A 19,151-nucleotide genomic window follows, 5' to 3' on the forward strand; every position below is an offset into this window, starting at 1 on the left:
ACAGGTTGATCTGTACTAGGGAGAACTGACAGCAATTCTGAACTTGTTGTCACCTCAGTAGACACATCTGTTACTGATATGACAAGAGATGCCTCACTAGTGACAAGTTCTGATGTTTGGGTCTCAGATGGTGAAGAAGTGAATAATTTCTCTGAAGAGTCAATAATTACTGGCTTCTGTGATGATACTTCTGTCCATGTGCTATGGTAAGGTGTATGAGTTGTTGTGGTGAACATATTAGGAGTCTGCTGACTTGAACCTTCCTCATCTTTGTACACTGAAGTGGGTGATGATGTTTGTACAGAGGAGATCTCTGCTTTCATACTTTCAGTTTCTTTTGTGACTGCACTAGCCAACAGAGGATGTGATGTGCTAATATGCAAATGAGCACTTGATGTAGCATAAGCTGGAGCTGTTGTGGTAATGGTCCTTCCAGATAATTCAGGAGTAAAAACAGCTGAACCTTCCTCTGTTGAAAGATGAGATGATGATGTTCCATGCAGAGGCGTATGAGTTGTTGTGGAGAATATATCAGGGGTCTGCTGACTGGAACCCTGCTCATCTGTTTGGGTAGATGCAATAAATGTCTCAGATGTAGTTTCCATTGAAGAAGATGGCACTGGTGTTAAATTCTCTGTTGAGGAAAGGGAAGGAGCAGAGGTGGCCATGTGCTCTGTACTTGATGACTGGGTAGTAAAATCTCCAGAACCTTCATCAGTCAGTAGAATGGAGGATGATGGTTTGTGTGTACTTGTGGATACTGACAGAAACTCAGAGCTTGTTGTCTCTACATGAGACACTGATCCAGCTGACGGGGGAAGAGATTCAACAGTAGAGATCTCGATTCCAGTAAATCCATCCTCTGTTGATGTGGAGATACTCTCTGAGGAATCAGTTATAGGAACAGTTGATGGTGTTTCTGAAGTCAAGGTATGAGGTTTTTCTTCTTGTGTGGTTGATGGAACATATGGTACTGTTGATGTGTGTTCATGTGTGGCCGTGCTGTAGTTAGCTGTGGTGGGCTGCAAGTCAGCTTTAGTTGTAGTGTAAATGGGAACAGTTGTCGTGATTGGTTTTGCTGTGGAAACTTCAGAGGTGAAATCACCAGAACTTTCTTCTGATGGAAGAACAGCTGATGATATAACAGGTGTCTCTGTACTGGGGTAAACTGGCAATAATTCTGAGCTTGTTGTTTCCTCATAAGACACATCTGTTACTGAAACGACAAGAGATCCACTGGTGACAAGTTCTGATGTTTGTGGCTCAGATGGTGTTTCTTCTGAGGAAGTGAATAATTTCTCTGAAGCATCAATAATAACTGGCTTCTCTGATGATACCTCTGTCCATGTGCTATGGTGAGGTGTATGAGTTGTTGTGGTGAACATATTAGGAGTCTGCTGACTTGAACCTTCTTCGTCTTTGTACGCTGAAGTGGGGGATGATGTTGTTTGTACAGTGGAGGTCTCTGCTTTCATACTTTCTGTCCCTTTCATAACTGTACTATCCACAAGAGGATGTGATGTGCTGATATGCAAATGAGCGCTGGATGTAGCATAAGCTGGAGCAGTTGTGGTAATGGTTATCGATAATTCAGGAGTAAAAACAGCTGAACCTTCTTCTGTTGAAAGATGAGATGATGATGTTCCATGCAGAGGTGTATGAGTTGTTGTGGAGAACATATCAGTGGTCTGCTGACTGGAACCCTCCTCATCTGTTTGGGTAGATGCAATAAATGTCTCAGATGTAGTTTCCACTGAAGAAGATGGCCCTGGTGTTAAATTCTCTGTTGAGGAAAGGGAAGGAGCAGAGGTGGCCATGTGCTCTGTACTTGATGACTGGGTAGTAAAATCTCCTGAACCTTCATCAGTCGGTAAAATGGAGGATGATGGTTTGTGTGTACTTGTGGCTACTGACAGAAACTCAGAGCTTGTTGTCTCTACATGAGGCACTGATCCAGCTGACGGGGGAAGAGATTCAACAGTAGAGATCTCGATTCCAGTAAATCCATCCTCTGTTGATGTGGAGATACTCTCTGAGGAATCAGTTATAGGAACAGTTGATGGTGTTTCTGAAGTCAAGGTATGAGGTTTTTCTTCTTGTGTGGTTGATGGAACATATGGTACTGTTGATGTGTGTTCATGTGTGGCCGTGCTGTAGTTAGCTGTGGTGGGCTGCAAGTCAGCTTTAGTTGTAGTGTAAATGGGAACAGTTGTCGTGATTGGTTTTGCTATGGAAACTTCAGAGGTGAAATCACCAGAACATTCTTCTGATGGAAGAACAGCTGATGATATAACAGGTGTCTCTGTACTGGGGTAAACTGGCAATAATTCTGAGCTTGTTGTTTCCTCATAAGACACATCTGTTACTGAAACGACAAGAGATCCACTGGTGACAAGTTCTGATGTTTGTGGCTCAGATGGTGTTTCTTCTGAGGAAGTGAATAATTTCTCTGAAGCATCAATAATAACTGGCTTCTCTGATGATACCTCTGTCCATGTGCTATGGTGAGGTGTATGAGTTGTTGTGGTGAACATATTAGGAGTCTGCTGACTTGAACCTTCTTCGTCTTTATGCAGCTGAAGTGGGGGATGATGTTGTTTGTACAGTTGAGGTCTCTGCTTTCATACTTTCTGTCCCTTTCATAACTGTACTATCCACAAGAGGATGTGATGTGCTGATATGCAAATGAGCGCTGGATGTAGCATAAGCTGGAGCAGTTGTGGTAATGGTTATCGATAATTCAGGAGTAAAAACAGCTGAACCTTCTTCTGTTGAAAGATGAGATGATGATGTTCCATGCAGAGGTGTATGAGTTGTTGTGGAGAACTTATCAGTGGTCTGCTGACTGGAACCCTCCTCATCTGTTTGGGTAGATGCAATAAATGTCTCAGATGTAGTTTCCACTGAAGAAGATGGCCCTGGTGTTAAATTCTCTGTTGAGGAAAGGGAAGGAGCAGAGGTGGCCATGTGCTCTGTACTTGATGACTGGGTAGTAAAATCTCCTGAACCTTCATCAGTCGGTAAAATGGAGGATGATGGTTTGTGTGTACTTGTGGCTACTGACAGAAACTCAGAGCTTGTTGTCTCTACATGAGGCACTGATCCAGCTGACGGGGGAAGAGATTCAACAGTAGAGATCTCGATTCCAGTAAATCCATCCTCTGTTGATGTGGAGATACTCTCTGAGGAATCAGTTATAGGAACAGTTGATGGTGTTTCTGAAGTCAAGGTATGAGGTTTTTCTTCTTGTGTGGTTGATGGAACATATGGTACTGTTGATGTGTGTTCATGTGTGGCCGTGCTGTAGTTAGCTGTGGTGGGCTGCAAGTCAGCTTTAGTTGTAGTGTAAATGGGAACAGTTGTCGTGATTGGTTTTGCTATGGAAACTTCAGAGGTGGAATCACCAGAACTTTCTTCTGATGGAAGAACAGCTGATGATATAACAGGTGTCTCTGTACTGGGGTAAACTGGCAATAATTCTGAGCTTGTTGTTTCCTCATAAGACACATCTGTTACTGAAACGACAAGAGATCCACTGGTGACAAGTTCTGATGTTTGTGGCTCAGATGGTGTTTCTTCTGAGGAAGTGAATAATTTCTCTGAAGCATCAATAAAAACTGGCTTCTCTGATGATACCTCTGTCCATGTGCTATGGTGAGGTGTATGAGTTGTTGTGGTGAACATATTAGGAGTCTGCTGACTTGAACCTTCTTCGTCTTTGTACGCTGAAGTGGGGGATGATGTTGTTTGTACAGTTGAGGTCTCTGCTTTCATACTTTCTGTCCCTTTCATAACTGTACTATCCACAAGAGGATGTGATGTGCTGATATGCAAATGAGCGCTGGATGTAGCATAAGCTGGAGCAGTTGTGGTAATGGTTATCGATAATTCAGGAGTAAAAACAGCTGAACCTTCTTCTGTTGAAAGATGAGATGATGATGTTCCATGCAGAGGTGTATGAGTTGTTGTGGAGAACTTATCAGTGGTCTGCTGACTGGAACCCTCCTCATCTGTTTGGGTAGATGCAATAAATGTCTCAGATGTAGTTTCCACTGAAGAAGATGGCCCTGGTGTTAAATTCTCTGTTGAGGAAAGGGAAGGAGCAGAGGTGGCCATGTGCTCTGTACTTGATGACTGGGTAGTAAAATCTCCTGAACCTTCATCAGTCGGTAAAATGGAGGATGATGGTTTGTGTGTACTTGTGGCTACTGACAGAAACTCAGAGCTTGTTGTCTCTACATGAGGCACTGATCCAGCTGACGGGGGAAGAGATTCAACAGTAGAGATCTCGATTCCAGTAAATCCATCCTCTGTTGATGTGGAGATACTCTCTGAGGAATCAGTTATAGGAACAGTTGATGGTGTTTCTGAAGTCAAGGTATGAGGTTTTTCTTCTTGTGTGGTTGATGGAACATATGGTACTGTTGATGTGTGTTCATGTGTGGCCGTGCTGTAGTTAGCTGTGGTGGGCTGCAAGTCAGATTTGGTTGTAGTGTAAATGGGAACAGTTGTCGTGATTGGTTTTGCTATGGAAACTTCAGAGGTGGAATCACCAGAACTTTCTTCTGATGGAAGAACAGCTGATGATATAACAGGTGTCTCTGTACTGGGGTAAACTGGCAATAATTCTGAGCTTGTTGTTTCCTCATAAGACACATCTGTTACTGAAACGACAAGAGATCCACTGGTGACAAGTTCTGATGTTTGTGGCTCAGATGGTGTTTCTTCTGAGGAAGTGAATAATTTCTCTGAAGCATCAATAAAAACTGGCTTCTCTGATGATACCTCTGTCCATGTGCTATGGTGAGGTGTATGAGTTGTTGTGGTGAACATATTAGGAGTCTGCTGACTTGAACCTTCTTCGCCTTTGTGCAGCTGAAGTGGGGATGATGTTGTTTGTACAGTTGAGGTCTCTGCTTTCATACTTTCTGTCCCTTTCATAACTGTACTATCCACAAGAGGATGTGATGTGCTGATATGCAAATGAGCTGGATGTAGCATAAGCTGGAGCAGTTGTGGTAATGGTTATCGATAATTCAGGAGTAAAAACAGCTGAACCTTCTTCTGTTGAAAGATGAGATGATGATGTTCCATGCAGAGGTGTATGAGTTGTTGTGGAGAACTTATCAGTGGTCTGCTGACTGGAACCCTCCTCATCTGTTTGGGTAGATGCAATAAATGTCTCAGATGTAGTTTCCACTGAAGAAGATGGCCCTGGTGTTAAATTCTCTGTTGAGGAAAGGGAAGGAGCAGAGGTGGCCATGTGCTCTGTACTTGATGACTGGGTAGTAAAATCTCCTGAACCTTCATCAGTCGGTAAAATGGAGGATGATGGTTTGTGTGTACTTGTGGCTACTGACAGAAACTCAGAGCTTGTTGTCTCTACATGAGGCACTGATCCAGCTGACGGGGGAAGAGATTCGACAGTAGAGATCTCGATTCCAGTAAATCCATCCTCTGTTGATGTGGAGATACTCTCTGAGGAATCAGTTATAGGAACAGTTGATGGTGTTTCTGAAGTCAAGGTATGAGGTTTTTCTTCTTGTGTGGTTGATGGAACATATGGTACTGTTGATGTGTGTTCATGTGTGGCCGTGCTGTAGCTAGCTGAAGGACCCCTAGTTGTGAACATGTTGAGGGTCTGCTGACCAGAAACATCCTCATCTGTGAACATATCTGTCACACCACTCTCCACAGAGGCTGATGCCATTACTGTTGACCTTGCAGTGGGTGTGTCTGTGGATTGTTCCTCGGAGGTTGATGGTGTCTTTGATGTTCCTTCTGGTTTATCTGTAGTTTGCATTACTGCGGTGTCTGTGTCTGTGTTTGTGGATGTGGGAATGGATGTTGTTTTTCCTGTGGATGCATCCATTGTTATACTTTCTGTGTCTGCTGAAGTTGAATCTGTTATGGCAATGGGCTTTGCAGTTGCAGTCTCAGAAGTAAAATCATCTGAGCTTTCCTCGACTAGAATAATGGGACCACTTGATGGGTTTTCTGATGTGGCTTTTGTATATGCCATTGTGATTGTTTGAATTTGTGATATTGACGATATTTCCTCCTGTAGAGCTGTACTATATTGAGGTGTAGAAGTTGTTAAGGAGAGCATATCATGAGTTTCCTGACCCTCTATGTCTGGGTGGGAGGATGATGTAAATATCTTCGCTGTTGGCTGTGCTGAAGCTGGTGGCATAACTGCTGACTCTGTGCTGGGTGTCTGGGTGGACTGGTCCTCTGAGATGTCTTTGGATGTTGAAGTAGACATGGATGCTGTTTCTCCTGTGGAGGACTTTTCTGCCACACTTTCTATCTCTGTTGGTAGTGTACTTTTCTCAAGTTGATGTGTTGTCATAATACTCAAGTCAAGTCTTGATGTGGTGTAAATTGGAGCAGTTGTAGTGATGGTCTTTAGAGTGAATATCTCAGTGGGGATATCACCTGAACTTTGATCTGTTGAAAGAACAGATGGGGTTTTCTCTGGCTGCTCTGTATAGACCTCAGATGAAGCTGAACTGATCAGAAGTCCTTCTTCAGCTCTAGGGGTGAAAACTGTGGCTGTTTCCCTCATGCCTGTGTAGGGAATGTTGGTAGTCTCCCAAGTAGATGACCCCTCTGTGACTGATGGAGCTGTTTCTTCAGGTGCAGAGTGCCCCATGGTAATGTTCAACTCTGGTGTTGTTGAAGAAAACAAAGGTCTTGCTGTGGAGATATCTGTTGGTGATATTACTGTGGTAACATCACCAGAGCTTTCTACCTCTGGAAGAGCAGTGGTAAAAGGACCAGGTATGTATGTACTTGGCATAACTGATATTAACTCTGAGCTTGACAAGTCCTCAATAACTGATGTTACGGATGTAGCGTAGGGTGCTTGGGTGATAATTTCTGGGGTCTTGACTTCTTTTATGGTTTCCACTGTTGAGGGTAATAATTTGTCTGAGGTATCAATAATAGAGATAGCTGAAGACCCCTCTGGTACAGAAGACAGTTCTTTTTGTCCTTTTGTTGTCACTGAGGTGTGTGATACTGTTGACACCTCATCTTCAGTGACTGTGCTGTAGTGAGGTGTATGAGCTGTTGTGGTGAACATATCAGTGGTAATCTGGCCTGAACCATCCACACCTGGTAATGTGGATGCAATAAGTAGCTCAGGTGTAGTTGGCACTGAAACAGGTGGAAATACAGATCCTATGGCGGTCCACTCTTCAGAAGTATCTTTGTAAGATGAGGTAACTGCTCCTGTTTCTGCTGTAGATGTATCATGTGTCACCTCCTCTCTATCAGTGTGCTCTGTGGCCCCTGGAGTGACTGAAGTTGATGATGAAACTTTTCCAGTCATGGACACGTTCCCCCTACTTTCAGGTGACATTTTGTCAGTCTCTGCCGAAACTGTACCTTCGTCTTGAGGATGTATTGTGGTAATGTGTGCCTCTGATTTGGAAGTTGTGGGAAAAATGGTAAAATCACTTGAGCTATCCTCTGGAGGGATTGAGAAGGGTGTGGCAGGTTTTTCTGTACTTAGCTCAACAGACCGGGATTCTGAGTCAGTTGATGAAGTGGAAAGAGTGGATGTAGTCTGTTCAGAGGATGGTGGCAGCATTATGTCTGTCAATTGTTGTTCTAATGTTACCTTAGGGGTAGATGTGGGAATCGATACAGTTTCAACGGTGGATGGTTCCTCTCTATCTATCCGCTCTGTTGGACCTTGAGTTACCATTGATGTTATCTCAATTGATGTCACAGTTTCCTTGTCAATTCCTTCAAAACAAGGTTTTTCTGTACTTGGCAAAACTGACTGTGACTCGAAGGTGGATGTCTGTTCTTCAGTAGACACAAATGAGACTGATGTAGTTAGATATTCTTGTGTCATATTTTCCCTTGTCTGAGATTCTGAAACAATTTCTACTGTGAAGGTGGATAATCTCTCTGAGGCATCAACAATGGTAGACATCTCATCTGTTTTTGTCATCTGTTCTTGTGTAGTTGTTGGGATATGTGATACAGTTACAGTAGCTACTTCCTCTTCAGATTCACCTGTGGTTATATAAAATGACACAGTTGTGTTGGTAATGTCCGAAGATAGCCTTGTCTCTTCTGTGGGAGTGATGGATGTCTTCTCCATGCTGACTGATTCTACTGACTGTGTATATGTAGTTGACTGTGAAAGCATGCTGACTGTTCCTGCAAGAGATGCTGAGATGTCAGTACTTGGAGAAACCGTGCTTCCCTTTAAGCTCTCTGAACTATCTACTGTGGGAAATGATTTTGTCATTGGGGAAAAGGACTCCTCTGTTTGAGTTGGCTGTCGATTTTGACTAGTGGTGACACTTTCTTGAGAAATACCTGAACCATCGTCTGTACTTGTGTCTATGTAAGGAATTGGAGTTGGTGGAGTTGGTTTCTCTGTCACCGAGGAGGTGGGTCTTCTCAGTGGTGTCACTGAAGCAGATGGACTGATGGCCTTTGTAACAGTCTCTGTGGTTCCTTCATCTATGAGTGTTTCGTTTTCCGCCAGAATGAGAGGTGGAGAAGGAGGAGTGTATTCTACTAAGGGGACACCAGTCTCATAATAATCAGGGTCATTGTCTATGAGTGTGTAATCAAATGGTGAGGGCACACTGACATCCTCTGGGTACGGCCTGATCCACTGGTCCCCTCTGCCCCCTTTAACATCAGGGCTGAAAGTTATAGTCAGAGTGGGGGTAGCGGCAGGGGAGGACACATCCAAATGTCCACTGCCTACTGCCTCATGGTCCTCAGAGGAGGGTACAATCGGAAACTGTGTTCCTTGAGACTGAGACTCCCCCATGATAACTGTGAGGGGGAAAAAAAACAGATAAGAGGACAAAGTTGCCTAAATGCATTTTGCTATGAACAGCCCAGCAATGCTTCAATAAAAAAAGATATTAGCATGAGCTAATGGATATAACTGGAGATGTATACAATGCTGACACACAGCCATCACAGAGACCTAATTTTAAAACAAGTATGGAGGTCACCAGAGCTACCAAAGCATAGCACAGCAGAGGAAAACATGACATTCATGAATACACAATCACACTAAATGCAAGATGTAAATCACTAAATTAGAAATTACAACAGATACACATAATAATTGCTTAATTAGAATACTTTAATAAATAGGTGTGGAATATTTGTTTAACTTTGGTGCTGTCTACTCCGATGAAACGATTGGGGTATGATCACACCACCAAATTACTGCAAATCCTCACTTATGACATCCTATTAAATGATTCCCCAAGCCTTTCCCTAGCTCTTCAATACAGTTCTTTTAGAACTAGTCCACTGTAGCTTCAGCTGTCAGGAAACCAGATGGGATGAGGATCCTACACACAGTGAAGCTGGTGTTCAAAGGTACAAAGGCAGGATTACGTGCAAAAGCCCGCAGAGCTTAGTCATCCAGAGCCTCCATTGCCCTCTATTGAGTTTATTGCCCCATTACCTTCACAACAGGGACAGATTACGTAGTGACTCACAGTCGTTTCTTTACAGCTGAGTCTGTGACAAGTGTGTGTGTAGGAATGAGGCCATTTGTTAGAAAATGTATCTAGTACTGTCAGCCAAAAACAGAATTTATGAAATGATTGCAAGTGAAGCAATTATGTCATCTAATTAGTGCATATTGTGAAGAGGTATTCCCTCCACCTCAGGCAGAGAAAAAAACATATCTGACACATCTCCTTGTCTACTAAGAGAGACCCATCCAGAGGTGATCTGACAACAGTAACACTCACCCCACTGGTCAACTGTCCGACACAAGTACATAAATTCCTCTGATGCACTACAGAATGTACAAAAGTACACTGTGGCTCACTATTTGACTTCGGGAAGTAGAATTACAAATCCAAGCAGCCAGTGTAAGCCTATGCTGCAAAATCGATGTGGATGCTACAATAATAAGAAGTGTGTGGTCTCAGTCACAGCCAGCCCAAACCAATAAACAGAATTTAAAAAAAAAAATCTGGTACAGAACCAGTCTTTCCCAAAAAGCTGTTTCTCCTCCAGATTAGTAGCTGACAGAAGCAGCAACACCTGCATGGAAAGAGCTATGCAGATATGAACACCTGTTACACACCTCTAAACCATGGGAAGAAGACAACAGTCCTCCAACTTACAGAATACCCTCCCCTCCTCCCCCAAATCTGCCACTTCGCCTTCCCCTCCTGATGCACAATACCCATTTCCCATGCATCCAGTAATAATATCCCACATGACTTGTAATAAAAAAACACTGCAGGCCGCTGCAGGTTGTAGAGACAGACTTGACCAATTAGCTGTTGAAAGGGCACAAACACACTTTTATGCCTAACTCATTACCTCAGCCACTCAGCAGCAGCTCACATCTAAGCTCCAGACACAACACACTAATTGCTACACTTTCTTGTCTTATGCTCTTCACTGGTGTATTGCAAAGGAAGAAAATCATGATGGGCTTATAGAGTGATATAGAAATACAAAGACAACAAACATTCCATTGTTTAATAATGAAACATAACATAATTTAACAACAAAATAATCAAACATTAACAAATTTTAATTATGCAAACCTATCACTTAATGCCAACATGAACATAAGATGACAATACAACATTATCCAGTGAATTTTCTTTCACTCTCATCTTAGCTGCCAGTGACTTAGCCATGTCACATCAACTAAAAGCTGCACCACTAAAAAAAACAGAGTCAGTCTGCCCTGGCAACCTGAGAGCCCCTGGCTACTCAGCTGTCTCTACAGAGTGGGGAGACTTTACATTGCTGATGTCGTCACCCTCAAAGAGGCGTCCAGTAACCAGTGTGCCAATGGGCATCTGTGTTTGTTCAGGTAGCACTGCCAGCTCTGCTCTCAACCAGACTCCCAGACACCTCAGAGTAAAAGTAAAAAACTAAACAAAAAAAGAAAACCATGGACATCCAGGGAAAGAGTGTGTGTTAACTGAGCTTATAGAGCCTTACCTATCAAGCTAAAGTGGACTCCAAATCAACTGTGTGACATACAAAAAACATCCTATGCCAGGTCATGTAATTATCAAGGTGTGGCCTTTTCTAATGAGAAAAAAATACAAACAAAATGTATGTAGCATGTAGACATTACTCAGATGACTTAATTAATTACATCGATCATGGAGAGTGATCTCAATTTAATTCCACCAACACACCCCAGTCTGACTCATAGCAAGCCCGCAGCATGAAAAGCCATCAGGATCACAATTGTCAGCCACACTGAGAAAGCCATTGGAACATGTTGGATCATCCATAGAAAACCACCCCATTCACCCCCTTCTTTGGACTATTCAGAGCTTCAGTTGCTCCCAGTTGTTTTCCCCATATTAAAAACTTATAACTATGAAACGAGCATGTAATGCCACTGTCAGTGTGGATTACAGGTTCAATCTTGTCTCATCAGTATCATCTCAACAGGTGAAGCATGGACATCACTCTGTGTTCCTTCATCCCTTTGACCCTGTAATTCACAGCGCAATTGCTTTCAGATTTGTTTCATTTTTTGACCCTTGCTAATCCTGAATAAAAAGACCTGAAGTATGTAGTGATGTGGTAATCTGGCCACTGGCCTGCCTATTCTGTGGATGTGGTTTTAAAAGAATACCCTAGAAAAGGAAAGCCAAAAGTACAAAACAAAATTCTTTGGATCAGATTACCACACAGATATATGGGCTCGGGTCATAGTTATATGATTTATCAAGCATGTGTCTGACAGATAAACTGAACAAATGAGAATTTAACGATACTCAAACATACTTTAAACCCCTTGAACAGTTCACAGAGGGTGAATCTGCAGCAGATGCATCTATTCACAGTGTCTTTGTCCTCAACAGCCTAGAAGAGACTCCAAACGGAAGTTGGTCAGTCAAAACATCTCTTGTATCGGAGACGTCTGTTTGGAGCTTGGACAGTGAGATCCAGCTGGGTGGGAATGTAACAGGCTTTGTCCCAAACGCCAAGCCTGAGCAGTAGCATGGGTAATCTCAACCTTTGGACCAACGACAGCTCAGTGAGCGGGCGAACACTTCAGAAACTCCTTGCCTATAGCTCAAAACAAACACTAAGTCCTTGACTCCTAAATTCCTTACTCAGACACAGTCAAGCTCTTCCCCTTGTAACTGTCCATGGTACAAAACCACAGCATCAAATTGCTGTGACTGACTAGAAAACCACAAAAGTATAAAAAAATATATTTAAAAAAAGCATGGGATATTTGAGTATTGCTTAAGAAGTGCATTCCTGTAATGTCTATGCATAGTAATAATCATTTACAGCCTGGGAAAAAGCAGCTGATACATAAAGGAAATTGCTCTTATGCCTAGTACTGTATGCAACTGTTTCCAACCCAGTCTATACATTACGTCTGGCAGACACTCTGCTCCTTCAGCACCCTGGACAGCAGAAACCTACAGAGTGTACAATGATCACTCTGGCCATATAGACAACAGCTGGATGAACACATATACTGTAGACTCTGCAACTGTTAGGTGGGGATCACATTAGCCAGAGGCAAGCGGCAGGTTTCCTATTGTTCTCTATGGTTCAGCAGCGGAACGGTGGCAACGCTGGCGTTAAGCAAGCTGAGCATTGAACTTGGTTCAACTTTCAGAGCGCAACGCGAGCGTATTCAATTGTCAGTTAAGGCAAACCATTTGTGTTACCACAGGAACGAGATAGAACTTATTATGGTCTGAGCGTTGCGTTACACTTGCCACTGCCACTTGCCGCTGGCTAATGTGATCCCCGCTTTAGAAACAACTAAATTAGCCCTTAAATGTCTTGTTTGCTGAAATACATTACCAGAATACACCCTATCTCTTAATTATCCCTCTATTGCTCCATTGCCTATATACATTAAATATAGAATGTAATAAAATGAACAAAGTACTTACCAGAGGCGTTCAGCAGAGTGTCAAAGTCATCCACAATGACCTGTTCATCCTCTTTCACAGGCACAGTTGTCTCAAGTACAACAGAAGACATGGAGGGTGTTGGGAGGTCTGTAGGTGCCTCCTTGTCCTCAGTCACTAGCTTTGATGAGGATTCTGTTTTGTCTGAAATTGATTCAAAGTCATCCACAATGACCTGTTCATCCTCTTTCACAGGCACAGTTGTCTCAAGTACAACAGAAGACATGGAGGGTGTTGGGAGGTCTGTAGGTGCCTCCTTGTCCTCAGTCACTAGCTTTGATGAGGATTCTGTTATGTCTGAAATTGATCCCTTGGTGGATCTGTCAGCATCCATGGCCGTTGTTTCGGATTTTTCTGTGGCCACGGTACTTGTTATTTCTGTCTCAACTCTCTCAGCTGTGGGAGTGGTGCTGCTTTCCTCTTCACGTGATGGGACGGACGTTTCCTGTATGGGTTCAGTTGTGGCTGAGGCAGTTGAACTTGGTGTGTCTGTGTCACAAACAAATGTGGTGGAGGTGGACAGCTCAGTGACCAGTGCCGTTGTGAACGAGTCTGTTTGCTCCAGCGACTCTGTTGTTGTGGTCGTCGCTTCTTCGGACGTCTCAGAAATAGGTTGTTGAGGCGGCGTTGACTCAACGAGGACATCAGGAGTTTCAGGCCCATAGTCTGGATAGGCAGTTGTAGCAGAAGTTTCCAGAACTGGCAGAATCGTAGATGCAGGTGACTCTGGAGCATCAGTACTTTGCTCTGTGCCATTTTTGTGGTCCTGGTCAGACTTGTGTGATGTATCAACAGAGGTCTCAGTAGCTGGTTGGACGCTGGGAGACAAATCGCTTTCCCCTGCGGTGGACTCTTCTGCCGAAGAGGTCGCCTGCCCTGAGGGGGCAGAGACAATCTCCTCTTCAGTGTCCGTCACTTCCTGGATGGTGGTGGCAGTGGTGTCCAGTCCGTCTGTGGCAGATTCCGTTTCTGCCGTACTGGCTGTCACAGCTTCCTCTGCAGGATGGGTGCCCTCGAGGTCAGAGGTCATGTCCACGGTGAAGCCTGTCAGGATGGTCTCCTCCGTTTTTCCCTCAGCAAACTTGGGCTCCGTCGGGGAGGCGGTGAGGAGGATGTCAGGCTGAATGGTACCCACATTAATCACCCCCTCATCTGACTCCGTCAGAGGCTGGGTGGTGGTCATGATATCCACCCCCTGTTCTAGTGGAGAGGGGGAGGAAGCAACACCTTCTACAGGTTTTGGTGCTGGGAACACGTCACCACGAGGTGCTTGGGTCGCTTTCCTCTGAATCAAGTCCTGCCCCAAAAAGTCTGTAATGTCAAAGACCCTCAGAGTTGTCACAATGCCATCTTCAGTGTCATCTGGTTTGCTTGCAGCCGTTGGTGTCACCAACAGCTCCAATTCACTGTCCGTAACCTCCTCAACTGTGGGCGGTGCCATGCTTGTGGAGAACATGGAAGGAGGCTCTGTGAAGATACCTCCATGCAAGGGATCTACTGTGACAGCAGCTTCCATTGGGACAGGCTCGGCAGTGCTGAGGTCCAGCTGAAAAGGAGCTGTGGTGGTTCGGCTGAGGGCTGGAGTCAGGGTGGGAGTAGCAGTGGAGCTCATCACAGTTACATCCACAAAAGTGGTTTGGTTCATCTCTGTTCTACCTGCAGAGTCAGACAAGCAGAGATTAATTATATTAGCAATTATTTAGTCAAATTAACATACCTCACCAAGGAGTTTAGAAAGTGTTTAGCATGGATTCAGAAAAATAAGTAGCCTGGGTTTTCCCATGCTGCCTTACGCGCGCAATTTTATTGACACTGCTAGGCAGCCTGGATTCTATGGACTTCGTTTTCACCTCAACGAAGGAACCAATCACATAACGGAGGGAGAGCAGCAAGACAATGACGACACACCAAAGCTGTTACGAGCTACGTACAGGCGCATTCGATAGACATTCGTAGCGCCCAATAAATGGCTCTGGGCATTCGTAAACCACGTTTCAAATACGAGAAAATTAATGTCTAGTTCCCAGACCCCATCTCAATGAGATGAGATCTGACGTTAGCCAGGCTAAAAAATAAGCTTAATAACGGAATTTGCCACGTCTCTTTCTTCAATCAGTCAGGTTACTTATTCGCAGTCTACCTGCCGTAGTTGCAGCATCGACGTTACTCTGCTCGCAACCGACCACCTCCCCTTACGCCTCCCGTCTTCCATAGTTAAAGAATAAAGGGGTGTATGGTGGAATCCTGCCCGACTCCTGCTTGCGCAGTCGACTCCGGCACGATTCCGCGAAGCACTTCAAGACCCTGGCCAGAGACTTCGCCAAACATGCTCTTCTATTATGCTTTGATGTCTTTATGCAAATTCCAGAATGTGAACTAGTGAACTTCAAATAATATTAACTGTAAGATAGATATAGTACTGATACTAAAGATATAATACTGTCAGATACATTGAATTCATTAATCTAAAGTAACTTAAGTGTATCAAAGTGGAATATGTTATTCAGAGAAAATTAAATCTGTCAATTGTGTAAACATAATCCCCTAGTGACTCGTGATATTACATTTTTGGTTGACAGATGTTTATAACTATAAATTCTTTTTTAGTACAACAAAAAGTCAACTGTCTTGGAGATATATGGTATTATTATGTAGCTCTTATGAAATATCACTAGTGTTTTGACTATTGGAACCAAATCATTGGATTGTGGTTTCTGGGCACCACTTTTAAGGTCTGACAATGAGTGAATTAACAAGTTTTGATTGTGAAATGTCAGCTGAAGTTCCTCCATTGTGACGTCCACTCCCAATTATTTTTGCCCTTTCACTTGTAAGTCAGAGTAATAGTTTAGTTACCAAAGTAAGTCCAATGAAATTAAAAGAAAAAGGTTGAGTCCCTTCCTTTATATTTAGACAAAAATATCTGTGAGTTTACAGTGGGTTAAAGTGCATCAGTGCAGAAAATGTCATGCCATGACAAGGCTTGTCTGTACATATATTATTTATATATTTTACTTTATTCAAAACAAAAGTTAAAGATAAAATTGTGTAGAAAATACATTGCCCTTAGGAAATGATTGCCTCTATCCTTCCGGACTTGATATTGTCCTTGCTCTAATTCAAATAACACATCAATGCACACACAGTTACCCAAAGAGAAACCCATGCAAACACATGGGAGGGAGGGAGACCATTTAGAGAGTCCACTGTACTCCACCCAACTGAGACTAGTCACACACACACACACACACACACACACACACACACACACACACACACAGCACACACACACACAGCACACACATGCTGAGAAATAAACATCCTTTGGTGTGTGTGTGTGTGTGTGTGTGTGTGTGTGTGTGTGTGTGTGACAACTTAAAGAGCCTCTCCTCTGTCTGGCGCGGCACGACATCGTGAAGCAGAGGTCCAGCTGTTCTGTATTATGCACATGGCTCTGTTGCCCTCCCTCCCCAGCTATATCTGATGCAAGGTGTGACATACTTTTTTCCTCTGTCCAGAAAAGAGCCCCCCTCCCCAACTTTCCTCCTTCATCCAGTCTGAGAGAAAGATGTGTTGTTGCACTGATGTGTTTTGTGGTTGTTTGTGGCACAAAGCAGAGCTTTATTGTATCATCCACTTTCAAAACAAAAGCACTGTCCCTTCACTTTCTGCCAATGGCTTGTTCACTATCTGCCTCACTGATAAGAATTAAGTGGGAAATACTCCAACAGCACAAACACGGCTACTTGAAAGGTACTTAAGGAAACGCAGAGTGTAGAGGTCTGACAGACCCCTAAAATAGACCAAATAAACTGGAAGGGTCACCTAGTTTGTCTGTTTGACCGCTCGGGGCAAGATTTATCACAGAGGTGGTTAGCTTAGCACTCGTTTTGAGCCGAAGCCTAGGGCCCTGCAAGAGACAGGTTATCTGAAAGAGCTTCGGGTGAAAAGATAGGCTGTCAGAGGTCGTCAGAGCTCGTTGGTTTTAGGGCTCTGGTAGAAGCTCGCTCACCCATTATCTGAGCGTCTGCTCTGATTAACTCTGAGTGATAGTGACAGAAAGGGAGGACACCACAAGTGGAAACTGAAGGTGATGTGATGTGATGAGGGGAACAGGGTTGGAGGGGTTGCTACCTCAGCACTTCCCCGAAAACATGACTAAGTGAGGGTCCAACACATTCGGGAACAATCCTGTAACACTGCACATCGACGTATTACTGCAGTTATCTTAACTTACGCGCATTAAGTGGCTAATTTTTGCAATGACTTACTCATGTTAGCTGATGTACTGTACGTAGTTGGTGAACTCACAAGGCCTTCTTTTCATGGTAGCAGGGTGTAAAATTTGGGTCCTGTCTTGTAACTATGATGAGGTCATTGGTGACTATGGATACTGATTTTATTTAAAAAAAAGAAAAACACACATTGCTAAATGTGTTGTCACATTTGACAAAAAAATGTCAGGCTAGACTCTCAAATATAGTTTGATCACAATTGAATTTAAACCTCTGATGTTGAGAAGAGTTGAAATAACACTCGGTTTTGTTTAATAGAGTTTAGTTTTACTGTTTGCCAAGCCCAATTTGGCTGCTAAGGAAATGGGTGTGAACCAAACTGAACTGAAATGAAAGTGAGGTCAAGGAATCACTGGAGAATTAGCAATACTGTGCAACAAGACCCGTGTAAAAGTTTCCATGCCCAGCTCATGTGAGCTCAACTCATGTGAACTCTTACAGTAAAATCAGCACCAAATATAACAAAGACTCCACAAGAAGGGGACACACACATAGTGGCAAAGTGATTAAAGCTAAGGGCATTGTTGAAGCCAGTGGTCATCTCACCATATAAAGGATATGTTTGTATTGGTAGGCCTGTTCAGTTGTTTGATGTTGATGTGTCTGGATGAAGCTTACAGAGAGCAATGAGGTTATACAAATGGGGCGGGAGAGGGGGTAGGGAGGTTGATGTTTATAAGGGGGGCCTGGGAGCACAGCCACTGTGGTCTGGGAGAAGTGCACCAAAGTTACACAAAAGTTTACACGTGACTCTACCTTTGAAGCAGTACGCTCCAAGCTTCAGAGTGGGCTTTGGGAAGCCTGTCTGGTTGAGGAAGCGGTACATGGTGCGGACACCAAGCAGGCCGCCGCCGCACTGTACCCTGGGCCTGGCCACCGGATGGCGAGCACTCCCGTCGGACAGCCATCCATAGTCACACCTGTCCAGCCCCCTCCTCCACGCAGCATGCAGGTGCCCTGGAGAGGCCAGGACAGCGTCTCGCTTCTTGCACTCCTCCTGGGCCTCTTCGAAGGTCATTTTGGTGGTGGTGGGTGCGTAGAAGACGTCACCTGGATAGCACAAACAAGCATGCATCTGGTCAGCTAATTGGATGGGTGTCAGCTCTTGAATCATCAGCTTTTACTGAAAAAAAAGACGTCTGTTATGAATGCTTGCTTTGTAAGATGCTGGGTGAGAACATGATTTAATTACCCTACTTGCTAGACTAAAGGGTGAGCTTTCATTGCGGCATGGAAATCCTGTCTCGATATGTGCCTCAACAAGTCTTTATGGATTTGAAATAGTCCCTCAAAACTTTTTAAATCTTAATCACTTAATCAAATGCTATTCTCTCCCTCTCCTACTGAATCACATATTATGTGCCAAAAGGAAGAGCAACATATGTTTTGTGTCGACTTGGGCGTGACATTTGAAGGTTTTGGTTTCCCCCATTGATTCAGTTCTGTGACGCGGATTTTTCAAAACCACTCTAAAAAAATTGTATTTCATCCAAGTCAGTCCGACACGTGAAAGAGTGCCACATGTGAGACAGTTAACAGTTGAATTATGAAGATGTCTTATATCTCATATCTCCAGTCTCTTGTATTTATGTCAAAATATGCATGACAGAAGTTTCTGTTACAGGGACTCAATGAGGCATGGAGAAATAAAGCCTTGACGCCAGAACTGTGGGACATACCAATCATGTCATCATGCAATAATTGTTTCAGCAATGAATGCAAAGGAAACAAAATGTGTGTCTACACTTTGGATGCTCCCAAGCTTCCACTTCATTGTGCCAGAAGTATTAGTGACATCAATTATCACATATTTTCTGGTTTTGCTATCGCAAACTCTGGAACGTCAAATGAGGATACCTGCCTATGTTGAAATAGTGTCAGCATGCCCCTTGTCTAAGTCTAAACCACAAAGGCTCACACCACAGAA

General features: G+C 43.6%; 1 protein-coding gene across 1 annotated transcript in view; it reads right to left on the minus strand.

The window, feature by feature from the left end:
- The window catches only part of vcana (versican a), a 39,539-nt gene that overhangs the window by 17,647 nt on the left and 2,741 nt on the right, over positions 1-19,151 (minus strand). The window contains exon 5 of the mRNA XM_048243789.1: positions 17,981-18,274. Within this exon, the coding sequence (XP_048099746.1) occupies positions 17,981-18,274 (294 nt within the window). The remainder of the gene's footprint in view (positions 1-17,980; positions 18,275-19,151) is intronic.

The sequence above is a fragment of the Alosa alosa genome, chromosome 5, assembly GCF_017589495.1.
Source record: "Alosa alosa isolate M-15738 ecotype Scorff River chromosome 5, AALO_Geno_1.1, whole genome shotgun sequence".
Taxonomy (NCBI): domain Eukaryota; kingdom Metazoa; phylum Chordata; class Actinopteri; order Clupeiformes; family Clupeidae; genus Alosa; species Alosa alosa.